This window comes from Pipistrellus kuhlii, unplaced genomic scaffold (genome assembly GCF_014108245.1).
Source record: "Pipistrellus kuhlii isolate mPipKuh1 unplaced genomic scaffold, mPipKuh1.p scaffold_m20_p_1, whole genome shotgun sequence".
NCBI lineage: Eukaryota > Metazoa > Chordata > Mammalia > Chiroptera > Vespertilionidae > Pipistrellus > Pipistrellus kuhlii.
The window spans coordinates 39,511,800-39,537,196 of NW_023425404.1; the positions used below are offsets into that span (position 1 = coordinate 39,511,800).

Sequence of the window (25,397 nt, forward strand, 5' to 3'; positions counted from 1 at the left end):
AGACCTCTACCCACCATATGCCAGTAACACCCCTTTCCCAGGCAGACAACCAAAAATCTCTCCAGGAATTGACAAATGTCTCCTTGCACGAATGGTGGGTGGAAGTGGGAAGGAAGCAAGACTACCCACCTTGGGGAACCATTGCTCTGTACTCCATGAGGACCCCGACGCTGAGAATCCTACCAGAACTGCCCGGCCCTCACCAGATTTGGTTCTGAAAGAAGCCTTAGACCCAATAATTCACCAAGTCAATGTGCTCAACCCTGGCTGCATGAGAATCACCCCAGGCATTACAAATGACCACCCGGGCATATTTTTAAAAAGCTCCTCAGAAGATCTCAGTTTATAGTCAGGAACAGGCCATCTCTGAACTAAGTGTAGTTTTAGCAGTCTTAATACTTATAAACAAAAAACACAATTTTATTTCAAGTAGGAAATACCCAAGTAGTTTCAGAGAAGAAGAAAAACTCCATATGTCAGTAGATTGTAGAATGCGGGTCACCGGAGACAGTTCACGTTAGCTTTCTGTTGTTCTGTTATTATCGCAGAGCAATTGGAAAACTGGATCCCCCTGAGAATTCTGGGCTTTTAAGTTTGACTGAAGGTGCATCACTTGATGTAGAGCAATTTCTCTGGTATTTGAAACTGACAGAGACTCTTTTGACCAAAGGGCATCAATTAGAGGAGTTTAAAGGGAAGAGGAAATTTCCTGAATGTAAGATTTGGGATTGGCAGGGAGGGGAGATCAAGACTGAGCAATACCAATGGTGGCCTAGGAAAGGCCTTCTGATGACGCTTTTCAGCAGATGACGAATACGATCAAATCGCTCCCTCTTTCCTTTGAAACCTTCAGAGCAGAGCAAATAAAACCAGACAACACAGGCCTTTTATCTTAGGATCCAGGAGAATTAGGTCCAGGAGGTGTACATATTCTGGCAGCTGCAGGATTCATGGGATGTTTTGATTTTCCACCTGACCCAGACCACTCACTCGGCTTCCCTGAGATTTTGTTTCCATATCTGAAAAGGGGCAGCAGGGCAGTTACCTCAGACCGTCCCTATGAGAATTAAATTAGGTCATGTGTGTGAAAGTGCTTTGTATAATCTAAAGCATAATAGGTATGCTATTTCCAGGGACCTTCCATCCTGAAGATTATATTAGACCCCGAGCCAATGGCTTTCCATTTTGGCTTCTAGGGCATGCATAGCAGAGTGGACGAGTGCAGTCATTGACTTAACTTGTCAAATGTTTGTCCTTACATGGGCAATTAGGAAGATACATTTGAGCTAAAAATAAAGAGTGATGTATTTTTCATGTCTGAGGTTATGATTGTGTTTTAGGTTATTACATACTAAAGACCAGGAAATTAATTGGTGCCCTCTAAAAATGCAAAGAGCTAGAGATTAATCTGATAAATGGTTTCCATTAAAATAATTCCATTTGGTTTCCCAAATTTATCTTGTCTCCTGAGGTTTCTGAATGCCACAATGTCCTTCTCCTATGCTTTCCAGCTGCATTCTACTGCTTCCTACATACCTGGGTTTGGAGACTATTAATACTTACAAATAATAGTGGCACGGCAAAACTAGAACATTAACCCTTTAGTTCCCTAATTCATGGATATGTTAACTAAAACCACTGTTTTGTTTTTCAGTTGAGTTTTGGTTGATATTGATATTCAGAATGTAATCTTTATGGGTTTGAAAATAAGGTTTTTGGTGATGCTGCTTCATACAGATAATGCAATTGAGACCATCCAAATAAGTCCAAGGTCAAAGTTTCAAGTTATTAGTACTCGCTCAGCAATAAAAATTCACGGGAAAGAATGAAATAAACAGGGTGGAAAGAAGGCTGTTTCAGGAGACAATCCATACTTGTCTGAGGGCAGGGGGAACTGGTAGAGAAGAGGTCAGTGTTTTCAAAACTTCACTCAGATGCTTTTCCAATCAGGTGTCCCAATTGGCTAGCACAGAACAATGGGCAGGTCCTCCCAGTCTTATGAAAACATAGGCCACTGGATGCCATCTTTTCCGAAGAGAACATCAGCTCAGCCAGTTGTAAACCAGGGACTGAGCACGCCGCTACATCACCACACTAAGTTCGTGTTTCTCTAGTTTGTCCTCCGGTGCTTCTGCCTCGAAGTCTGGGTTCGGGCTTGGGTGGTGGATTTCAATGAGAAGAATATAGACCAGGCCTCCAATGGCAGCACCAACCATAGGGGCCACAACAGGAATCCACCAGAAGTTATTTCCAACTCTGCAATCAAACAAGGAATTAGTGATACATCACGTGGCCTTCCTCCTTGTATTACTGCTAGTTATTCACTAACCAGTCAGTCTTTCTCATGTTCATGGCTCCCTTATCAATCAGCAAGAGCTAAGTATAAGGGCACTCACCACAGCTTAGCAACCTGGATTCAATACGCCTGACATCAGGTGATCCACCATTGTCCTATTGGTACTTATGAGAAAATATGTCCCATTTTTTATTTTCCTTTCAGAAAACATAGTCCTACAATACGGTCAAAATTGAGGGCATGTAACAAAAGTTCAGGTTGGTTATTCAGGAGCTTTCCTTGTATTGAAACAATGAGTCCTGAGGATTATGAATTGGAAGATGTGGAGATTCCTGGACATCATTGGTGATGTGAGGGCAACCACAAAAATAATCAGGAATGTTTATCAATGAAAACAATTTTAAAAATCAGCAGTGGAATACGAATTACTCACCAACTATAATTTACTTAAGTGCTTATTTTTTGAGGTAACTAAGCTTAAAGTTATTTTCTGATCAGGCTATTGTGCTCTGATTCCTTCTTCCCTTCAGAAATCCTCAATATCAATGTTATGTTAAGGGTATAATTCTGTGAGAAAGCAGCTGTCTTTGTGAATTGTCACCATCTTTTTTGGAGACAGGAAATCCATGTGAGTAACTCTTGAGTGCTCAGAAGCAAACAAAACCCCACAATATATGGTCTTCAGCTATACATTTGAGATAAAACTTTTTAAAAGCAGGGAAATAGAAAAAAAAAAGAATTCAGGACACTGTGGAGGAGAAAGGGAAAACAGGAGGAGCACATGAGTGCACAGGAGGGTTTCATAGCATTCCATTAAGGGAAGGACTCGGGGCTGTGCTTCTTATCCGTGTGCTTAATAACTACACATATTTGCTTTGTATCAGATTTTGATAAGAAATGAGCACAAACAAGAGACCTGTTCTAGGATTCACGAGACCTAGTTCTAATCTCAGGATAGAAGGACTTCGGGCAAGTCCCCCTTGGTCCCTTCCACTTGGATCAGACAAATACTCTTCCATCATAACTCGACTTAGATCATTAATGCAGGCTCTTAAGAACAGCACTGAGACTGAGCACAACAGCCACAAGGTGTCGCTGTTACTGCATGAGAGAGGGCGCGAAACTGCCCTCCTGAAGCGCCCTTTCCCAAGACCCCAAATTCAGATGGAAGTTTCTAAGGGAAGCACAGGGCTTTAAAGGAGTAGGAGGCTCTTTATTTCCTTTCTTGCATTACTATTTTATGGCGAATCTGTCATTCCATAGATTGGGGTCCAAAATATCTGCCAGGAAGCATGTACTCCTCCCCCTGGATGGACCCTCCTCCTTCTATCAGAGACGAGCGCCTTGTGCAGGGGTCACATATCATAAATGGAGGAGCTTGCACGTAGTTCCCTGCCGGGTCAAGTCTTACATGTACACAGGGTCATTTGCATGCTGTGATTTTGGGGGGAAGCCAGAAATGTCTATGTTAATTGCTTAAGGTACAATCATCAGGAATTCATCCCTTTGGGTAAACTTTTTTAAAAAAAATAATACTACCCCGAGATTCTTCATCAAATCATTAGTATCTTAATGTGAATTCATGGAGAGAACTCCGATGGGAAACATCCTAACATTTACTGGGAAAAGGAAGAGTCGGCAAAGGTCTGGTGACTCTGGCTCTTGTCAGACCTCCTGCTGCCCCACTTCCAGTCAGCCTCACTGCTAGCCGTACAGGGGCAAGTGAGGGCCTGAGGAGAAGGCGTTCTTGGCTTTATCTGAGGGTGTGGATCCAAGCTAGGGTATCTACTGAGATGCTGACCTTGGCTACAGAAACTTGAAAGGGTGGGACTCCAGGAACACTCTGGAGACCTGCTGTCTCTTGAAGGTTTTCTTGGGAACTTTTTGGTTGAGGATAACCAGCAAGCCTGGCTTTTTCCTAACTGATTGCTGCTCCTCTAAAGGAGAGGTCCTTTTTAATCCATTTTATATAATGATGTCAGATTAATTTTGCTAAATTGAAGCTCTAAACATGCCAAATGTCTGCCCTAACTCCTCTGCTGCTCCCTATAACCTACAGAATAGGGAGCAGCCAAACCCCTAGATTTCCTTTTTAGGAGTCGGGCCTCTATGGTCTGTCAATAATTTGTCTTTTCCAACCTTCTTCATGCACCCTTCCAGGCAGACTGGATTGCTTGTTAGTGTAACATTCAGTATTTCCTCGTGAACCAAAGTAAGTTCCTTTCCTATACAGAGAAGTGGTAAATGGATGGAATGAGTTACTATGGCTTTATAGGGGGGAGTGGGAAGGAAGTAATGGGCAGGTTTTGTCCTGGGAGTTAGGTACTGACTGTTGACATACTTCCTCAGCACACTATGATGTTCACAGCACAGGGTCTTGCAAAATTTCCTGTGCACAGGCTCTCTTTTATCTCTGTTCTGCTAGGGTTTTTTAAGACCCAACCCAGCTCTTTCTTCAGTGATGCCTTTCCCAACTTCCCCAGTCACTCCTCCGAACTTTGTTTTAGGGGTTGCCAGAGTCCTTATTACATTGCTCAAGGCTAGTGACTAAGCAAATTTTGAAATATCCTTGCCTAGCTCAATGACACAGCCTGAGATAAGAGTTCAGTGAAGAATTGTTGAATGAAATAGTGAATGAAGCATAGCTAGCATGATTCCCTAGAAAGAGCCCTGTAGTATTGAAAGATATAGAATCTAGATCAACTTTGTCACAAAGTAGATCTGTAGACAAGTTATACAATCAAAATTGCACATAAAACCATACACCAATTTTTTTGGACAGGACTATCTCTATGAAACCCCTCTCTCTCTCTCTCTCTCTCTCTCTCTCTCTCTCTCTCTCTCTCTCTCTCTGAGTGTGTGTGTGTGTCTGCCCGCCTGCCTCTCTCTCACACACACCACACACATACACAGCCCCACCATGTCACAAATCACCAGTGAGACATTCCACACTCATGGCCAGGGTATGTACCTGACCTTCACCTTCCCGTGTGTACTCGCCTGGATTCCAACCCAAAGCACAGCCCTCCCTGATAAAGCACTGCATGAATCTTTCTCTCCCCTGCACCCCACCATTGTTGCTTACCTGAAGACATCAAACCCCCATCCTGCCAAAGCAGTGAAAAGCCTGGGACTCAGGTCTCGAGCTGGATTCATGGCACAGCCACAGTTCAATCCCATAGAGGAAGAAAGGACAATAATCAGGAGGCCGATGGCAACGGGCTCTAGGCCTTTGGGGACTCCCCAGTTTTTGGAGTCAAAGAGGGCAAAGACAACCAGGAGGAGGAACATGGTGGACATTACCTGGGGAAATAAAAAATGTCCAGGAAGGTTAGCCTATAATCTGTTTACCATCTTAAAATCCAGCCCCTCTTGTTAAGAACAAACCTAGTAATAACTAATATACACTTGGTGAGCACACTGTGCCACTCTTCTTTTTTTTTCAATTGTGTGTATGAAATGATACGTTGTAGGGTGTTCTGTTTGTTTGTTTTTGTTTTAATTTTAGAGAGAGAGGAAGGGAGAGGGATAGACAGACAGAATCATCGATTGACTGACTCCCTGCACACTCCCTACTGAGGATCAAGCTGGCAACCCAGGCATGTGCCCTGACTTGATAATCTCTTGGTTTGTAGGTCCATGCCACTGAGCAACACAGACAGGGTCAGCACTCTCCTTGCTGTAATTATTTTTTTCTATTTTCTGTGTCCAGCTTGGCTAGAGAGCAGGTCCATTTCCTGAGTAGAGGCAGCTGGGGATTGAGAAATAAAAGAAAGAGACAAGACACAGAGAAAAAAGAAAAGCTAGGGCCGGGTGGACCACTGACCTTTTCTGCTAGAGAGACAGTGACCCAGAGCCAATGCAGCCTGTTTATTTTATACCCCCAAATACCAGGAAATTTCACCAAAAGGTCAAGACAAAAGAGATTATTTGCATTCTTGAGTAGGCCCTGAGCATTCCTAGTGCTAGGCTGGATTTAGATATCAAAAGCCACTTCCCCACACCACGTGATGAAATGAAGGTTAAGCTGACAACACACTTGCCCTTTTGGCAAGGCATGTTCCCAGAGCAGGGCGTTCAGCTGACAATAATTAAAGAATGCCCATGTGCCTTCCCAGGGGCCCTTTCAAATGTGCTGGTAATATTCGCCTTTACAGATTAGTTACCTGCCCAAGGTTGCAAAATTAATGGCAATCAGTGGACTAGAGAGTTAGGCTCCAGAGACTCACTTTAATATACTTTCCTGCTAAACCACTACCCAGCTAAACGAAAGATGATGCAGGCTGGGAAAATGAACAAAGAGGCTCATTCAAATTGGCAAGAAGAATAATGTGAGATATTAGTAAGAAAATGAACAAAGGAAATGAATAGAAAATTCATTAAAGAGCCGAAACTGGTTTGGCTCAGCGGTAGAGCATCGGTCTGCGGACTGAAAGGTCCCAGGTTCGATTCCAGTCAGGGGCATGTACGTTGGTTGCGGGCATATCACAGGTAGAGGGTGTGCAAGAGGCAGCTGATTGACATTTCTAGCTCTTTATCTCTCTCCCTTCCTCTCTGTAAAAAATCAATAAAAATATATTTTTTTAAAAAAGAAAATTCATTAAAAAAAAGGAGAATTAAGAAACAAATGGGAAAAACAGATTTGTAATGAAAAGAAATGCAAACAATACCAAATGTTAGGGAAATGATGTCAATTCTCCCAGGCTTTTCCAATAGAACTGAACATGTACCACACATTTAAAAAGAAACTCAGCAGTAATTTAGCAACATGCATTTAAGCCCCACAAAATTATTTATTCAATTTGACCCATTGGATAGTGGAGAACCATACCATGAAAACAATCTAAAATATGGAAAAATCATAAGGTTTCTCAGGGATCCTACTTTTCCTGCAGTACAAGTCCAATGTATCTTATAATGAAGAAGATGGCATTGGAGTCCAGAGCTGTGGGAGGAGCTTTAGAAGTTCCTCATGTGAATTCAGGCCCTTTCCAGAAAGACAACTTTCTCAATCCTGGGCTTGCACTGAAAAAGCTGATGTCTTAGTTCCTTGAGATTCGGACCCACCGCCCCCTTCCTACACTCTAACTCTGTTCCGAGAATGTGACCAAGTGAAGCCTTCAGCCCCTATGACTTTCCCACAGAGACAGCCTCTCTCCACTGAGCCCTTTAGCAATGCTCTCCTCCTTGTCCCCCCAGGAGAGTGAACTGGCCCCAGGCCATTTCAGGGCCAGCTTCTCTCAAGATTACTAATTGCTTAGCTCTAAATATTGTTCAAGCATATTATATAATCTAATTAGTGGACAGTCATTCTTTTACTAATAACTATTTACTGGCACATACTGAGCCAGGTACAGTTCCATGCTGTTCCTTATTTGAGGAGTACAGGACCTGATTCTCTGACATGTAACAGATTGCTCTTGCAAGTGATGTCAGGGATAGAGAGCAAGACTGGCATACCTCAATGTGAGGTTGGGGGACTGAGAAGAGATAAACCAAAGAACTTATATATGTAGCCCAAGGACACGGGCAATAAGGTAGTGAAGACCTGGGGGTGGGGGGTGGGTAGGGGCTGGGAAGAAGGCAGAATGTCTTTTCTTGTGGTCTCCCCATTTAGATTGTTTGCACAAAAGAGACACAACCATGTAGGAACCCACATTTGCCCCTACAGAGGCTGAAATGTTCAGTTATCCACTATCTTCTGGAATTCAAGTAGTATATGATCAAATGTATACATTAAAGGAGAAGTAGAAAACTCTTTTAATGGTATCAGCTTTGACAAAGGCAAAAATCTGTCATGAAGGCTTGGGTGATACCCAGTGACCTCTGGCTCTGGAAACGCAGCCTCTCCTTATTAACAGGTGCATAACAGTCCCCTGCAGTTCCCTTACTAAATCCTGTCTCTTCACCAAAGTTAGCTCTCCATTGATTGAATGGATACTTACTTGGTCTGCAAATGCATTTGCCAAAGACAGATACGGAGCTGGGTACGTTGCAAAAATGGGTGCTGTTGCATTTTCTCCCACAATGAGCAGTTTTCCACCAGCAAAGGACATAATTCCATCTAAGGAAGATAGAGTTTCAGCCCATTAGCATTCTCTGGGAAGGGGTGAGGGAGGTCTATGCCAGGTGTCAACCAACCACGGTCATTCAGGTTTAATTTGGCAGATCCATACTGTTTGCTTTTCTTCACTTTATATGGCCAGAGAAGCCGTAGGATGGCAGGTTAAGGTCACAGAGCTCTGGCTGCCCTCAATGGTTCATTCAAAATTTGAGCCAAATCCTTAGCCAGTGAGTCCTGGAAACAATCATCTGTAGGGGGAATTGTTGGAATTTTTTATATTGGAACTTGAACCTACTCTAGGCAGAATTCATAATTTTAATAGCAGTCCACAATTTGAGGGTGTCATGGAATAGTGAAGTTGCCCTTGGAGCAAGGGATATAGGTGTCCCCAAAGGGCCAGTCCGACCCCAGCTCTCTCCTACCACAGTTCATTGCCTTAATTTTTCTAGAGAAAACCAAGACCAGTCCAATCAGATTATTTATTTAAGTTATGTAGCTATTTATTTTGCACAAGTTAACATTGTAGTCTTGGTTGGGCCTAAATATAAGCTTTCTTTAAGTTCTGCTCTCTCTTTTAAGTTGTGACCATTCTCACTGAGAGGCTTCATGAATTTTCTCTAACAATAATGTTGGTCCCATTATTTAGAACTTAGAGCTTTTCAAATTGCCTGTCAATTGTAGTGCTTCCTATTATTCTTATTGCACCTCTTCCAAGTAATTCTGACGTCCAAATTATGCCCAGTTCTCCTGAACCTCTGGACTGAGGGGTCTTACTCACCATAGTAAATACCAAAGAGGATTGCAGACCCTACGAAGGCTCCCAGGAACTGGGCTCCCACATAAAAAGGAAATTTGAACCATTTCATCCGTCCAAAGAGACACATTGCAAAAGACACAGCAGGGTTGATGTGGCCACCTACAGGGAAGATGATGTTAGAGAGCAGATCAGGGAGAATTCTTATGAATAAAATAATTCTTATCTAGAGACCTCAGTCTTCTGGGTAGGGATCTGTATTTGAGGACACAAAGTGGTGTGTGTGTGTGTGTGTGTGTGTGTCTGTGTGTGTGTGTGTGTGTGTGTGTGTGTGTGAGAGAGAGAGAGAGAGAGAGAGAGAGAGAGAGAGAGAGAGAGAGAGAAAGCACGCTTAAGTAGAAAGGGAGGATAATAATCTTTATGGCATCATTAGACACTGTTTAGGATGTTTAGTTTTTTTACATAGAAAGAAACTTTTATTCAAGTGGCTCATATCTATCTATCTATCTATCTATCTATCTATCTATCATCTATCTAGTGGATTTTTCTCTATTTATAAAGCAATAACCTCAAAGAGTTTGATATGAATTGTTAACTTCACTATCTTTTTAAAAAGTCAATAGACCTATTGCCAAAAACCAAGCATTCTCTCACTAATAGAAAGATGTGGAAGGCTTGTCAACCTTGAAGCTCTGAAAGGTCAGAGCCAACCACTCCCTATCTAATTGAGACAATGGTAACTGAGGCAATTTCTTCATCAAATAATCATGTAAATCCTTACTGATATGATAATCCACCTATTATCTGCCTAAGGGCTATGGGTATATCCCATAGTCTCAATGAAAGGGATAGCAAGGCAAGAGCCTAGCTGTAGTCCTCCCACCAAAGGTGGGCTCCCACCTGCCCCCCCATTTCCCAAATTAATTTTTTCCTAGTCTCTTCTCATTTGTGTGCAGCCTTCTCCAGAACCAGGACCCTAGACCTTGCGGGATGTGAAAGGGGTTTCCACACCTATACAGTTTAACTCTATATCTAGCAACTCCTCAGTCCATGTCCAGAAGATATAAACAATCTTGGAAGTAAAAAGGAAGCTGAGGCCAAAACCCTGTTTGGCTCAGTGGATAGAGCGTAGGCCTGCGGACTGAAGGGCCCCAGGTTTGATTCAGTCAGGGGAATGTACCTTAGTTGAGGGCACATCCCCAGTAGGGGGTGTGCAAGAAGCAACTGATCGATGTTTCTCTTCCATCGATTTACTGACTCTCTATCCCTCTCTCTTTCTCTCTGTAAAAAAATCATATATATATATATATATATATATATATATATATATATATATATATGCACCTCCTTGGTGTATGTGTATATATATATATATATATATATATATATATATATATATAGAGAGAGAGAGAGAGAGAGAGAGAGAGAGAGAGAGAGAGAGAGAGCTGAAATCTTACTTCTCAGCATGTTGCCAGTTTGGCTCAAATAAATTTTTTTATTATTATTATTTTTTTTTTTTAATTTGAAAAAGAGACATCTCTTTAAGGGGAAGAGACATCTCCCAGGAACTGGGCTTGGTTGTTGATAGGCTGTGCCTCTCACTGAGGTAACGGCCTCCATTAACTTTGAGGTGATCAGTGTCTGAGTGGGTTATCTGCAGTTCTGCATAAACAATATATTCCTTTCACACACATGTAGCAGTGCTCATGTCATGGCTAGAGAAATCAGCCTCCTTGATTCTCTTCACCACAAGGTCAGACAGAGTTTGCTCTGGTAAGTCACTAATATTCCCAGCTGACTGTGCTAGCAACAACTTTCATTGAACACTTGCCAGATGCTATCACACTGATAATCACAGGGATAGGACACACACTTGATCTTCAGAAGAACCTGGTGAGATGGGTGCTGCTCCAGTTCACTGGTGAGGAAACTGAAGCACAGAAACAAAGTAACTTTCCTAAGGCTACATGGTTAAAAGTGGGAGAACTAGAATTCAAGTCCAGGTTTCTCTGAACTGTGTTCTATGTTCTGTCACTTCCAGACCCTGTTTTTAAAATAGATTTTTATTGACTTCAGAGAAGGAGGGGGAGAAAGAGATAGAAACATCAATGATGAGAGAGAATCCTTGATGGGCTGCCTCCTGCATGCTCCCCAACTGGAATTGAGCCCAAAACCTGGGCCTGTGGCCTAACCAGGAATTGAACCGTGACCTCCTGGTTCATAGGTAGATGCTCAACCACTGAGCCACACTGGCCAGGCACTTCCAGACCTTCTGCACCAAGTTTATAAAGGCTTCTGCCTCAGTGGGCAGGGGAAAATAACAATCACATGCGTGTATGGGCTCCCTACAGGTGATATTTTGTGTGGAGGGGGGATTAGAATGCCTGTCAATGTGACCATATGAAAATGTGGATTTTTGGGCTACAGAAATAGTTGTAAACAAGAATGATGAGCTGAAACCAGTTTGGCTCAGTGGATAGAGCGTCGGCCTGCAGACCGAAAGGTCCTGGGTTCGATTCCGGTCAAGGGCATGTACCATGGTTGTGGGTACATCCCCAGTAGGGGGTGTGCAAGAGATAGCTGATTGATGATTCTCTCTCATCAATGTTTCTAACTCTCTATCCCTCTCTCTTCCTCTCTGTAAAAAATCAATGAAATGTATTTTTTTTAAATTAAAAAACAAAAACAAAAAACTAGAGTGATGACAATGCTGGTTATGATGATGCTTCATATATAACCCTCCACAGCACCTATGGGTAAGTTTGTTTTTGGAAGCACTTCCTGTGCAGGTGTAAAGACTCATGCTTTTTCCTGAGTCTTTACATCAATGTGGGTTTGTAGCAGAGAGGGGTTCTAATTTCTGGCTAAACCCCAGGGTCCTTCCTATACCTGCCCCTGACACGCAGGGGCTAACATGAGCAAAATTGCCAATATGCCAAAGCCCAGATGATTTCCTGAAGCCTTGCAAATATGACACCTTCTTATTTTACTTTTAAATAAAAGAGATTTATGATGCTGGAGACCAGCAGGAGTCCATGCACCAGGGACCAGGGTTCACAGCAGGGAGCAGGGAGCACATAGGATAGTGGACAGTTCCTAAGTCCCCCAAATAAAATACCCCGCTTTCTATGGGTTCACCAGTGGAAATGATGTTTGTTTAGCAAGCTCCTGTCCCAAAATAAAACTTCCCACAGTAGGTTTTTGTGTTTTAATCTCTTATAAGCACCCTGAAGCTGGAACTGTTCTTCACCTGGGACTTCATGTGCTGCAAGGCACTTAGTAGGTGTTCAAAATATGAAAGTTGAGCTCTGCCAAGGTTGCTCAGTGGGTTGGAGCATTGCCCCTGGTGGTGGGTTCCATGGACACAGATAATAGGATGGTGAAGGCCTCGGGCGAGGGAGGTGGGCTAGAAGGGATCAATGAGGGGGGCGGTAGAATGGGGACATACATAATACTTTCAACAATGATGACTTAAAAAAAAAAAAAAAAGGTGGTAGGTTTGATTCCTGGTCAGGACATATACCCAGGTTTACTCCTTGGTTGAAGTACATAGGGAAAGGGAACCAATTGATTTGCCTTTCACACCAATATTTCTCTCCCCCTCCTCTCTCTCAAATAAGTAAGTAAATAAATAAATAAAATCATATCCTCAGGTGAGGATATCTAAAAGTTGAAGAAATAAACAGAGGCCTTTATCCAGATAGCTCAGACGCCAAGGATGTACAGAGAGGGAAAGTTGGGGACCAGAGAAGGTGTGTCTGGGAGAGTGCTTTGCAGAGCAACGAGGAAAATGTCTCCTTGCAGAGATGAGTGGTCACTCTTGGTTACCCAAGGGACAGGGCAGAGCAGTGTTCTGGAAAGAACAGCAGTGCCAGAGTCAGGGAGTGCCTCACTCGGGCCCTGTCAAGGTTGTCGTGATGATCAGATTGTTCACACAAAGAGCCCCACTGGCTGTCAGAGGCCTTGAGGCCTGAGATAAAAGTCTTGGTGAGCTGGCTGGGCTCTCTCGGGGCTCTGTTCTAGACAAGTCCCCTCCTCCCCACCACCAACAGACAATTCTAGGATGGAGATAGCCTTCACATGTTATTTGTCATTAAGCAAAGCTATTTTGATTTTTCGGTGAATTTCTATGACTTATAAAATACTACATCAAAACAAGCACTGTAGCCTGGTGCAAGCCAGTGGCGTAACACTGGGTGGAAGACATAGCGAGGATGTCATGCGCTCTGATTGGCTGGTTGGGTTCCCAGACCACTGGCATGTTCACAAGGAAAAGCAGGTGTGGTAACTTCTTTGAGTCAGGTAATGTTTTATATTTCAAAACCAGATGTCAGCTCACCTTACCAGTCTGAAACCACAAAATGAGATCTCATTGACGGTTATGTTTTGTTGTTTTTGGAATCCTCAAGGAGGGCCTCCCAGGTGCCTACAAACCATTACGTTTGCTGCAGCCCCAAGAGAAAGTCACTTCCCACACACAGTCTTCCTCCCCTGTTCCTGCAGCTGCTGGAGCCAATACTGAGTCGGCCAATGTGTTGTCCGAACAGTGCTGAGTTCCCAAACAGAGAGGGGGAGATGAGCCCCTTACCAGCCAGCCTCAAAAAGCTCTACTTGTATTTTGGGATCTCACCGTCTCTCATAAACAATTTGGCCAGCTCTGATTGACCCTCATCCAGGAGCAACTCTATTAAAAACAGTTCCAGGAGTTCTGCCCCTCACCACTCTGAGCACAAGGCCTTAATCCCAGTCCAGGGGCCAGATCCATACCAACAACCTCTACTCCCTCTTCCCCTTCCTGCTGTTCCTCCCTTTCATCCTCTGGGATGGCCCAGATTGCCCAAGTGCATCAGTGAATGCAGTCATGGATGGTGGTGGTGGCAAAAGGTGTTAGTTACACGGGCACGGTGTGGGACAAAGCCATCTTAACTAAATATTTGGCAACATTCAATTCAGGGTGCCATGCAAGCAAAATACTCCAAAACCACGCGTCCACCAGAAAACAAACAATAAAAAACTAGCTGAGAATATGCCCGCAGTCATATCACATGCTTAGTGGAAACCACGGGTGTGAATGGCGTGGGAGCCTGTCAGGTGGCAGCGGAGCATCCTGCGTGCTCGTTTTAATGCAGGAGCATGTCCTGTTGTGGGGCTGAGGCCTGTGCTGGAATTAAGCCTCGGCACTTTCAAGATGGAGCCCCGGTTACCCCTGAGGCTCGGGTCCGCAGTACAGCGCTGGGATCACAGCAGAGGCTCGGCTGGAGTTTGAACGAAAACACTGCTCATGTCAAACAAATGACATGACAGGCATCTGTCACCTGGACTGCCCCCGGATCAACATCGACTGCGAGATGGAAAGGGTGGCAGCGAGCAAATGACAGTTCCAGGTGCCCAGCCCAGGGAGGCTCCCAGGGAGGCAAGGCTATCATTCTTCAGGGCTGCAATGAAGTGCCCTGCCTGTAACGCCCTTCCCTCTTAGGCTGTTGGGAATGTTGTGCAATAACATGAGTTTTCCTGTCATGGTGGCCTGGGTCAACTCTTTGTTCTGTCCCTTTACCAGCTGTGAGACTTCTGGCAATTCATGTAACTTCTCAGAGCCCCAGTGCTCTCTGTGGAAGGGAAACACTAATGCCTGCCTCTGAGTCCTGCTGGAGAGGGGAGAGAGGTAAGCATGCCAGCAGCCAGCACATTGCCCAGCATGCATGATTACCTTTTCCCCTCACCACCAACAATCTCGTCCTAGTGTTCTGAGCACCCAGACCAGCTGCTGAAAGATCCCAAGAGCCTTTGGAACCAGATCGTTCTCACAGTCCATTCCTTCGTTCCCAGGCAGAATTACACCAAGGCCTCTGGGCCAGACCTGCGCTTCCATGAAAGCCCAGCCGGTGGCCCAGACTCTGAGTGCTGCGGACGAAGGGGCAGGTAGTGGGCCTCTGTGCAGTGGCGTCTTCACTGGGCTATTCACCCGGCATCCGGGCAATAGTTTCCAGGGAAGAGCAAGGAAAAGACAGGTGAAAAGTACGATGTAGTGGCCAGATAGGGAACTCAGTTCTAACTCCCATGTCTGTCTCTTGCTAAAAGCTGCCTGCGCACACATCACTTGCCATTTTCTGGAAATTTTCGTTTTATCAACTGTGAAAATAGAACCAAATACACATTTCTTTCAGGATGCTGAGCTCTAAATACATGAAGGTATAGAAAGCACCCAGCACTGTGCTAGCACATGGAAATGGTTGAGATAATGGCAGCTGCTATTATTTCTCTTACTTACCGGAGACACCCCCAGTCACATAAATGGCCATGGTGACCGCCATTGCAAATCCAACATTAACAGTGACGATTCCTCCAAAACGTCCTCGACTGAGGATGGCTTGGGCAACACAGCCACATCCGAGGACCTGGAATGAGAGGAAACTCAACAAGTGAGTGGAGATGGCCACTGTCAAAGACTGTGACAAAGTAACAAGAAGTGCTTTTTAAGCAAATTCATGGATTGGGATGCCACAGGCTTTGTGAAAATCGAATTACAATGCTCCGGCTGAGCACAGATCCTACATTTATGTATCAGGTAACTTCACACAATGATCCAGGTTTCTGGCTTTTAAAATTACTTTTATTATTATTATTTGTTTTTATTTTAAATCAAACTTTTAATTTAAATAATAAGAAGGTAATATGCAAATCGACCTAACAACCAAACAGCAGAACAACCATCTGGATGACCTTCCAGATGACCATCCTATGGCATGCACTGGTGCCAGGCCAGCCAAGGGGAATGCAATGCAATTGGTGGGGGGCTCTGCCACCACCCCATGATTGCCTCACAAAGGGAGGCCCAGGCCACTGGCTAGTGATGCTGTGGTGGGTGTGCGAGGCTGGCCAGCAGTCGCATATCATACCTGTTGCTCGCAGAGGGAGGCAACCAATGGCGGGGAAGAGAGAGGGCACAGGCCAGTCAGCGCCACACTGATGGCAAGCAGTGGCCATGGGGCCAGCTGCCGGCATTTGGGGGAAGGAAAGCCCAGATAGGCCCTAATGGCCAGCCAGGCCTAGGGACCCTACCCGAGGAGTCCTAGATTGTGAGAGGGCACAGGCCAGGCTGAGGGACACCCCCTCCCCCAGGTGCATGAATTTTGTGCACTGGGCCTCTAGTTATTAGGTAATTATAGATTCACATGAGGTTGTAAGAAATAAAACAAAAAGACCCCATATGACTTTTATCCATAGATTCCTTTTAATCAACCAGATCTAGCAACCCATAAGGAAAGAATATCCTGGAGCAAAGTTGGCTGCCCCGTTAAATAGAGCTGTGCTCTTTCAATTGGCTCGCTCCACTTTGCCCACTTAGTTCTCCTTCTTGGCCCCTATAGGCACCTGAGCTTATAATCTCCAGTATAGGCCAGGTCCGTCTCACAATCATCTGCACATCTAACAGGCTGAAATTTCATCTAAGTTATGTACAGGCTATTAGGAAGAGTCTAGTGTGCTGGAAAACCAGGGAATACTGCAGGGCAATTGAAATGGCAATCAGCCTTCCTCATCCCCATGTCTTTTCTTCCTGATTGGGCTATAGTTTGCTGGGAGCAGAGGCTGCCCAACTTACTGCTTCTGCATGGCACCAAGTACATTGCTGTAAGCCAGGGGTGGAGAACGTCTGGCCCATGGGCTATATAAGGCCCACAGAATCATTTGGTCTGGCCCTGCCAAGGCACTAGGGGTGAGTTAAGTATAGCAAGCTAAATTTTTTTAAAAATATATTTTATTGATTTTTTACAGAGAGGAAGGGAGAGAGGTAGAGAGCTAGAAACATCTATGAGAGAGATATATTAGGTATATTATTAAACCTAAAAACAAGATACAAAGCGTTATTAAAGCACGCTGCCGAACTGTATTAAGAATACATTATATATATTTATTTTTATATGCATCGGCTGTCTCCATGAACACACATGCATCAGGAAATGAGATGGCTGAGACAGGTGTTGGGAAAAAACTGTTCATTGCATATCCCTTTCCTTTTTTTACCATGTGTCTCAGTCCATTTGTGGTGCTCTAACAAGATACCACAGACTGGATAGCTAATGAATAATAGAAACTTATCGATATTTCTCAGTTTTGGAGGCTGAAACTCTCAGATTAGGGCCAGTATGACCAGGTGAGGTCCTGATGCAGGTTGCAGACTTCTGTGTTCTCACATGGTGGAAGGGCAATCCAGCTCTCTGGGATGTCTTTTTATAAGGGCACTAATCCCACGCCCGAGGGCTCAGCCTTCAGAGCCTCATTATCTCCCAAAGGCCTTACGTCCTAATACCGTTACCTTGGGCATTAGATTTTCAATAAGTGAAGTTGAGATGGAGAGGGGAAGCACCAGCATTGAGACCATAGCACCATGTGTTTTCTGCTATTTAAAAAATATGTCAAAAATAAATAAAGTGGCTGAACCCCGTTTGGCTCAGTGGATAGAGTGGGGGATGTGCAAGAGGCAGCTGATCGATGTTTCTCTCTCATCGATGTTTCTAACTCTCTATCCCTTTCTCTTCCTCTCTGTAAAAAAATAAATAAATATATCAATAAAATATATTTAAATTTTTTTTAAAATATATTTTATTGATTTTTTACAGAGAGGAAGAGAGAGTCATCGATCAGCTGCCTCTTGCACCCCCCCCCACTGGGGATGTGCCTGCAACCATGGTACATACCCTTGACTGGAATTGAACCTGGGACCTTTCAGTCCCCAGACCGAGGCTCTACCACTGAGCCAAACCAGTTTCGGCTTAAATTTTTTTTAATAAATAAATAAAGTGTCCATATATTTATTGAATAGCTAATTAAAACCATTTAATCATGGCCCATTAAGGAAACATTTAATAAATCAGCCATGAAAAGAATGAAATCTTGCCATTTGGAACAATATTGATGAAACTTGAGAACATTATGGTAAGTGAGACAATATCTATTGTGTCTCTTCACAAAAGAATGAGAAGGGAAATTGGAAGCTGAACTATGAGAGGTTGCACATAAACAATTTCCTGATAGTGATCAATTAATTCTAAATAGCTTTCCCAAGGCTCATTGGTGAGGTCCTTCAGAGAAATGCAATTTGCAAACATAGGATATTTAATACATTTGGGAGGATTTGCTCCTTCTTAAAGGCAGAGAAATCATCTAGATGACTTTAAAACCCCCTGCAGTCCCCAGTCCCAAGATATAATGACTATGCTAGTTCTAATGGCAAGAAAGTAGAGAAAAGTGGGAGGGGTTGATATCTCCAAGGGAGAACTCAGGCTGCCTTTGACTTTCATCCCTGACTTGGCTCCAGACCAAGAGGTAGAGAGCTAGAAACACCTATGAGTGAACGCAAAAGGGATTAGATGCCAAATAAACTTGCAGCAGGAACATGTTCTCTTCTTTCTTTAAAAAAATTAAAAAATCTCTAGGTTCCAGGAGGGAAAACAAACAAACAAACAAACAAACCCGAAAAACTCAGCGGAAAGGAAAGCCATTTGAAAGGCAGAGCTCCTACAAAAGACTGATTGGTGGGCAAGATACCGCCAGTCATTCCCAAACACCCAAGCCAAGCATTCTGGAATCCTTTAGTATTCTGTCCTCTTCTCTTCGCCACCCATAGCCAACCATTCCCCAACCTTCTGAGCCTTCTTCTGTAGCCTCTGACTAGTGTCCTCACTTCTAGTGTCTCCCCAGCCAGTGCCAGATGAGGCATGGTTCATATCTGCCGCCCCCCCATTGCTGAGGAAGGGCCAGCACAAACCCCTCAGCCTGGTGCCCAGAAGCTCTCTCTCCAGTGCCTTGCTTCATGTCCCCACACTTTCTGCCCCATACTCTTCAGCATAAATCTCTGTATCAGCCAGGTTGGCACCCTGGTCACTCGAATGCTTTGAACTCATGACACCCATTCCCATCTCTATATACCTGCTCATACTATGCCTTCAGCAGAAACTTTTTGCCCGACATCCCCCTCAACCAAACTCATTCTATTCTATACAATGATCTAACATACTCTATTTTTGTTGGACTTTTCTGACAATTTAAGGCCTCAAGGGCTCTTCTGCTTCTTCTACCATGTTTTTACAATGTCATTTCAATATATTCCACTTTGCCTTGTGGTATCCCACTAAGATTAAAATGCCTACTAGGGCAGCTTGAGCTTTTTTTAAATTTAATAAATCTTTATTGCCGAAACCAGTTTGGCTCAGTGGATAGAGCGTCGGTCTGCAGACTGAAAGGTCCCAGGTTCGATTCCGATTAAAGGTATGTACATTTGTTTCAGGCACATCCCTGGTAGGGGGTGTGCAGGAGGCAGCTGGCCAATGTTTCTCATCGATGTTTCTAGCTCTCTATCCCTCTCCCTTCCTCTCTGTAAAAGAATCAATAAAATATATTTTTAAAAAATAAAAAAAATCTTTATTGTTCAGATTATTACAGGTGTTCCTTTTTCACCCCCATAGCTCCCCTCCACCTGACTCCCCACCCCACCCCATGCCCTTACCCCCCACCACTGTCTTCATCTATAGGTGTAAGATTTTTGTCCAATCTCTTCCTGCACCCCTCAGACCCCCTTCTCCCTGAGAATTGTCAGTCCACTCGCTTTCTATGTCCATGATTCTACTATACCCACCAGTCCATTCTATTCTTCAGATTTTTTAATCACTTGATTTTCAGATTCACTTGTTGGTAGGTACATACCCTGTTTCCCCGAAAATAAGACAGTGTCTTATATTAATTTTCACTCCCAAAGATGCGCTAGGTCTTATTTTCAGGGTATGTCTTATTTTTCCATGAAGAAGAATACAGTACACATTTATTGTTAAATGAAAATAAAGGAAATTTATTACCTGTATACGGTAGTATGGTAGTTGTCAACACAAACCAGACAAACTGTGAATCCTACAGTATCAAGAATTTACTCATTTATTCAATGACAATCATGTCATCATCTTCTGGAACATCATCATCATAACAATCCAATTCCTGAATTTCCTGGTGAATTTCTTGTGACTCCATTTCTTTCAGAATCAGTGGACCAAATCTATGTTTAGCCTGGGGGAGGGGGGGATTATTTTGGGGGGATGCCTTATATTTCACTCAGAAGGAAACCTGTAAGTATGTCTTATTTTCAGAGGATGTCTTATTTTCGGGGAAACACAGTATTTGATGTCTTTTTGTTGTTCATAATTTTTACCTTTACCTTTTTCTTCTTCCTCTTCTTAAAGAATACCCTTCAGCATTTCATATAATCCTGGTTTGGTGGTGAGGAACTTCAGCTTTTTCTTGTCTGTGAAGCTCTTTATCTGCCCTTCAATTCTGAATGATAGCTTTGCTGGGTAGAGTAATCTTGGTTGTAGGTTCTTGCTGTTCATCACTTTGAATATTTCTTGCCTCTCCCTTCTGGCCTATATAGTTTCTGTTGAAAAATCAGCTGACAGTCGTATGGATACTCCCTTGTAGGTACTGTAACTAACGGTTTTTCTTTTGCTGCTTTCCAGATTCTGTCTTTTGTCCTTGGCATTTTAATTATGATGTGTCTTGGTGTGTTACTCTTCGGATTCCTTTTGTTAGGAGTTCTCTGTGCTTCCTGGACTTGTAAGTCTATTTCTTTCACCAGGTAGGGAAAGTTTTCTGTCATTATTTCTTTCAATTTCTTTCAATAGGCCTATCCTGCTCTCTTTTTCTGGCACCCCAAAAATCTGGATGTTGGTACACTTAAAGCCGTCCCAGAGGCTCTTTACACTATCCTCCAATTTTGGATTCATCTTTCTTTCTGCCTCTCTGGTTGGGTGTTTTTTGTTTCCTCATATCCCAGATCTTCGGTTTGACTCTTAGGGTACATTGATCTACAGTTGAGTTTCTGTGTATTCTTTATTTCAGACAGTGTATGCTTAATTTCTGACTGGTCCCTTTCCACTTTTTTATTTTTTTGGCATTCTCATTAAGGTCCTTGAAGGTCTCTTCAAGTTTCTCAGTGGTTTTTAGAAGATTCTTGAGTAATCTTATAAATGTGATTCTGAACTCCATGTTGTCCAGTAGTCTACTTTCCTCCATCTTTCCCATTTGTGACATGCTTCTGTGTCTCTGCATTTTGGTTGTCTGCCTGTGTTGATGGAGTGGCTTTGTGTGGTGGGTGATATATAGGGGCCAGTAGCTCAGCTTCCCCAACTACCCGAGGTGATCACTCTTGGTACACCCCTTTGCGGGCTGAATGCAAAGTCTTGGTGTAGTTAAGCCTTGATTGCTGTTCGTACACTGGGAGGAATTGACCTCCAGGCCGATTGGCTGTCAGGACCTGCTGTGTCTGTAATGGAAGAACTGCTGCGCTGGAGACATGCTTATGGTGTAGGCCTTGTTTCAGTGAGTGCTCACTGAGTCCACCTCCCGAATGTGTCACTTATGGATGTGAGGAGTTGAAATCTGGTGTCTCACACTAACCAGCAGGTACACTGGCTTCTGGATCTCCAATGGGGTGCAGTTCAGCTACTGTCTGAGGCCATCCTGCAGGCGCTACAGTGAGAACCACAGTCCTCTCCTCCCTGCTTGGAGCTTGGAGGCTTTGGAGCTGTCTGCACCAGGTTGCAAGTTTGCTAAGTTAAACTGCAATAGAGAAGGCCATTCATAAGCAAAAGCTGCTGCTTGGGAGCTTGGATATGTTTGTAGATTGTGCAGGGCGAGGTCTCAGGGTGTCACTAGGCTGGGGCATGGTAAACAGCCATGGATGCCAGTCAATCCTCTTTGCCTCTCTGACTGCATCCCCATGTCTCACGCCCCAGCACAACAAACAATTATTCTTGCACGCAGCTCTGCAAGCAAGTCACCCTCACTTTTCAACCCAATGGCAGAAATCCAGCTTCTCCCCAGAAACTGGATTTCAAAGAGATTGGGAGCTTGTCTCTCTTTGGGTTGAAGAAAGCAAGGCCCTCCGCCAGCCGGGATCTGCCACCAGCCCATATTGCGTGTGCGCCTCTGTACCTCAGTTTTTCAGCACTTGTGCCCTGAATGCTCCTTTCTATTTCAGTCTAGTTGTAGAGCTTCCACTCAGCCAGTTTTCTCATGGTTCTGGGTGATAGGCGTTTTGTCTTTTAGTTGTAGTTTTGAAATTGTAGTGCATGGCAGTTTAGATTTTTACCTATGCTGCCATCTTGGATCTCCTCCAGCTTAGGCTTCTTTATATTCCATGCTTAAACAATATTTTGTAAGAGATATTAAAATATCTAAATACAGGCATGGAAAAAACCCGGCATAAATGCCTTTTCAAAAGAAAAAGTTAGTTTGTGGTAGAATGTGAAAAGTGGGAGGTATGATTTCTAAGAAATGTAAGTTGGGACTGCTGGGAAATTCCCAACTGAGCCATGACCTCTATAACAAGACAATTTCTGGACACATTGTAAAACTTAATGTGATGAAATGATGATCATGATTCAAAATGCTGGGGATGGGGAGAGAGAATGATAAGCCCATGAATTTTCTTTCATCTGACCTTTCTCAAATCTCTTGCACATCTATTAGATACTTCCTTTAAGATATAGACCAAGATGTTCCTAGAACAGTACATAGCACAAAACACACTTAATAAGTATTTTTCCATTGAGTATGTAAAAATATGAGCCCTGCCCAGCCAGTGTGGTTTAGTGGTTGAATGTCAACCCATGAACCAAAAGGCCACAGTTCAATTTCTGGTCAGGGAACACCCAGGCCAGATTTGAACCCCAATAGGGGCATGCAGGAGGCAGCCAGTCAGTGATTCTCTCTCATCCTTGATGTTTCTATCTCTCTACTCCTCTCCATTACTCTCTCTCTAAAAATTGATTAAAAACATATTTAAAAAAAAAAAAGAAATGAATTTGCCTGAGGACAAATAAAGATATTTTTGAATCTAATTTTAACATTTGTGTTCAAAGTTCCATGTTCCTTCAGTTATACTGAACTGCCCTCACCTGTATCTGAGCCAAATAAGTGGTTTGTCCAGATTTAATAGTCTGTCTTTCAAAATACCAAATTATCAGAAAATAAGATCCCCACACACATCTACAAGTAACTCTAATTGGGACTTGGCTATCATTCAACTATTTCTTCCTTTCTCTCCTCCATGTGTACATTTGAAAATTCTAAGTGCCATGAATAGTATTTGGTACTAGCAAGGATGGAAAACTATTTTAAAAACAAGCAAACAAACAAACAAACCACAGCCCTCACTGGTTTTGGATAGAGCTCTATAAATGGGTAGAGTATCAGCCAGTGGACTAAAGGGTCCTAAGTTCAATTTCAGTCAATGGCACATGCCCAGCTTGTGGGCTTGATCCCCAGTTGGGGGCATGCAGGAGGCAGACAATAGATGATTCTCATAATTGATGTTTCTCTCTCTCTCTTCCTCTCCCTTCCTCTCTGAAATCAATAAAAATATATAAAAACCAAACAAAGCGTGCATGCGTGTGCGCACATGCGCACGTACACACACACACACACACACACACACACACACACAGGTGCTCTGAAAACTTGTAGGCTAATAAAAGAGATAAGATGGCTGAAAACTGGTAAGAATCATAAGAAAAGTATAGATGAAGTGTGGTACTGTCATTTCATGTTGTAAGCTTGTTATTAATGAATGGTTTAAGTCTTTATGCCTGGGAAAAGTGTGCATAAAGCTATAGTTTTGTAATTCAGCTTTACTAAGAAGATAGTTATTTCAACATTTAAATCTCCCCAAATTCGTGAATCATTTTATCAATACTTAAAATTAGTGAATCACCTGACATAATACTATTAAATCTGAGCTATACAATATATGCACGTGTGTGTACAACAGCTAGGCCCTACTGAGAAACTTGATTAAGATTACATGAGATCAAGATTCCTGTTGGTAGTGACTGAAATAAAAATGGTTTTCTTACTATTGTCTCAACAAATTTGGGTGGTAGGAGGGGTTGGGATAGCCGAGGAGATCACAGTCTTGCATACAGGAATTAGATTTCCAATAGCCAGGCCTCTTACAAACCAATGGTATTGAACAGAAGCCCTGGGCCCTCACAATCTCCCCATTGCCTTTTCCTAGTGATTATTTTGTTTTTGTAGAATGTGGTTAAGGACACTGTAGAATAATCACAGGCTGGTGGTCCATAGCTGAAAATAGCCTGTAAGTAGGACTGTCTCATAGAAGTGTTTTGTTTGGCCCACCTGGTCATTTTTCTTAATTTTAGTAATTGTTGCCAGTTTTTAAAAACAGAAAAATTATAAATAGAAATCGAGGTCTGGAAATTCCTGAAAAACTGGTCAATCTGATCAAGATTTACACCACTCCTGCTCAGCCACAGTGGACAAGGTCTGGGTGGCAGGTGCCTCCTACGATAAGGCACATATTATCTACTTCCTCCCTGACCCCATCATGTCCACCTCACACATACATGTTACCTCCTTGGTCACAATAAGATTCAGGGCTATTGATTGCATTTTTAAACCCTGGAAAGAGAAAGCCATTTAGGTTTTGGTGCCAGAGACTTCCTGGCCCCTGATATCGCAGAACACACCTGAGCTAAGATGCAGCACTCCTCCTAGTTCCTGGAGGAAGACTCTGGACTGCCTTCCAATGAAGGACGACTACAGGTCCAACTTTAAGAGAGTGGTGCTAGGGAGACCAAAAAACATAGTCCTCTCTCTGGAGAAGGGAGTCAGTTGGGGAGCTATTTCTCTCCTTCTACAAACATTTTAGGGTTTTTTTTTTTTTTTTTTTTTTTTTTGTTTTTTGTAATTTGAGAGAAAGGAGAAAAAAATGCCAATCTACCCGTACAGCATTCTCTGCAAACCTTGGCTTTCCCACCCGTGCTGTAGGCATGCATTGCTAAAAGTCCCACATTCTGCTCCGCCAGATTATATACACATGTTTAGTTTACGTGACTATATCCATTGGAACATGTAATGATAATAATAACAACTGATATTTATTGAGTGCTTTTTATGAGCTAAGCGCTTTTCATACAACAACTTCTATGAATCAGGTCCTCTTACTGTCTCCATTTTCCAAATAAGAAAACAAAGCTTAGAAAGGTTAAGAGGTCAAGAGAATGTCTCACCAAGACCGGTTTGACTCAGGAGATAGAGTGTCGGCCTGCAGACTGAAAGGTCCCGAGTTCGATTCCGGTCAACGGCATGTACCTTGGTTGCGGGCACATCCCCTGTAGGGGTGGTGCAAGAGGCTGCTGATCAATGTTTCTCTCTCATCGATGTTTCTAACTCTCTATTCCTCTCTCTTTCTGTCTGTAAAAAAATCAATAAAGTCA

General features: G+C 43.2%; 1 protein-coding gene across 1 annotated transcript in view; it reads right to left on the reverse strand.

The window, feature by feature from the left end:
* Nucleotides 1-402: 402 nt before the first annotated feature.
* Nucleotides 403-25,397, reverse strand: part of AQP9 (aquaporin 9) — a 44,738-nt gene continuing 19,743 nt past the window's right edge. The window contains exons 2-6 of the mRNA XM_036440675.2: nucleotides 15,383-15,509; nucleotides 9,139-9,276; nucleotides 8,242-8,360; nucleotides 5,382-5,599; nucleotides 403-2,256 (exon numbers count right to left, since the gene is read on the reverse strand). Of these exons, the coding sequence (XP_036296568.1) occupies nucleotides 2,082-2,256; nucleotides 5,382-5,599; nucleotides 8,242-8,360; nucleotides 9,139-9,276; nucleotides 15,383-15,509 (777 nt within the window). The 3' untranslated portion in view covers nucleotides 403-2,081. The remainder of the gene's footprint in view (nucleotides 2,257-5,381; nucleotides 5,600-8,241; nucleotides 8,361-9,138; nucleotides 9,277-15,382; nucleotides 15,510-25,397) is intronic.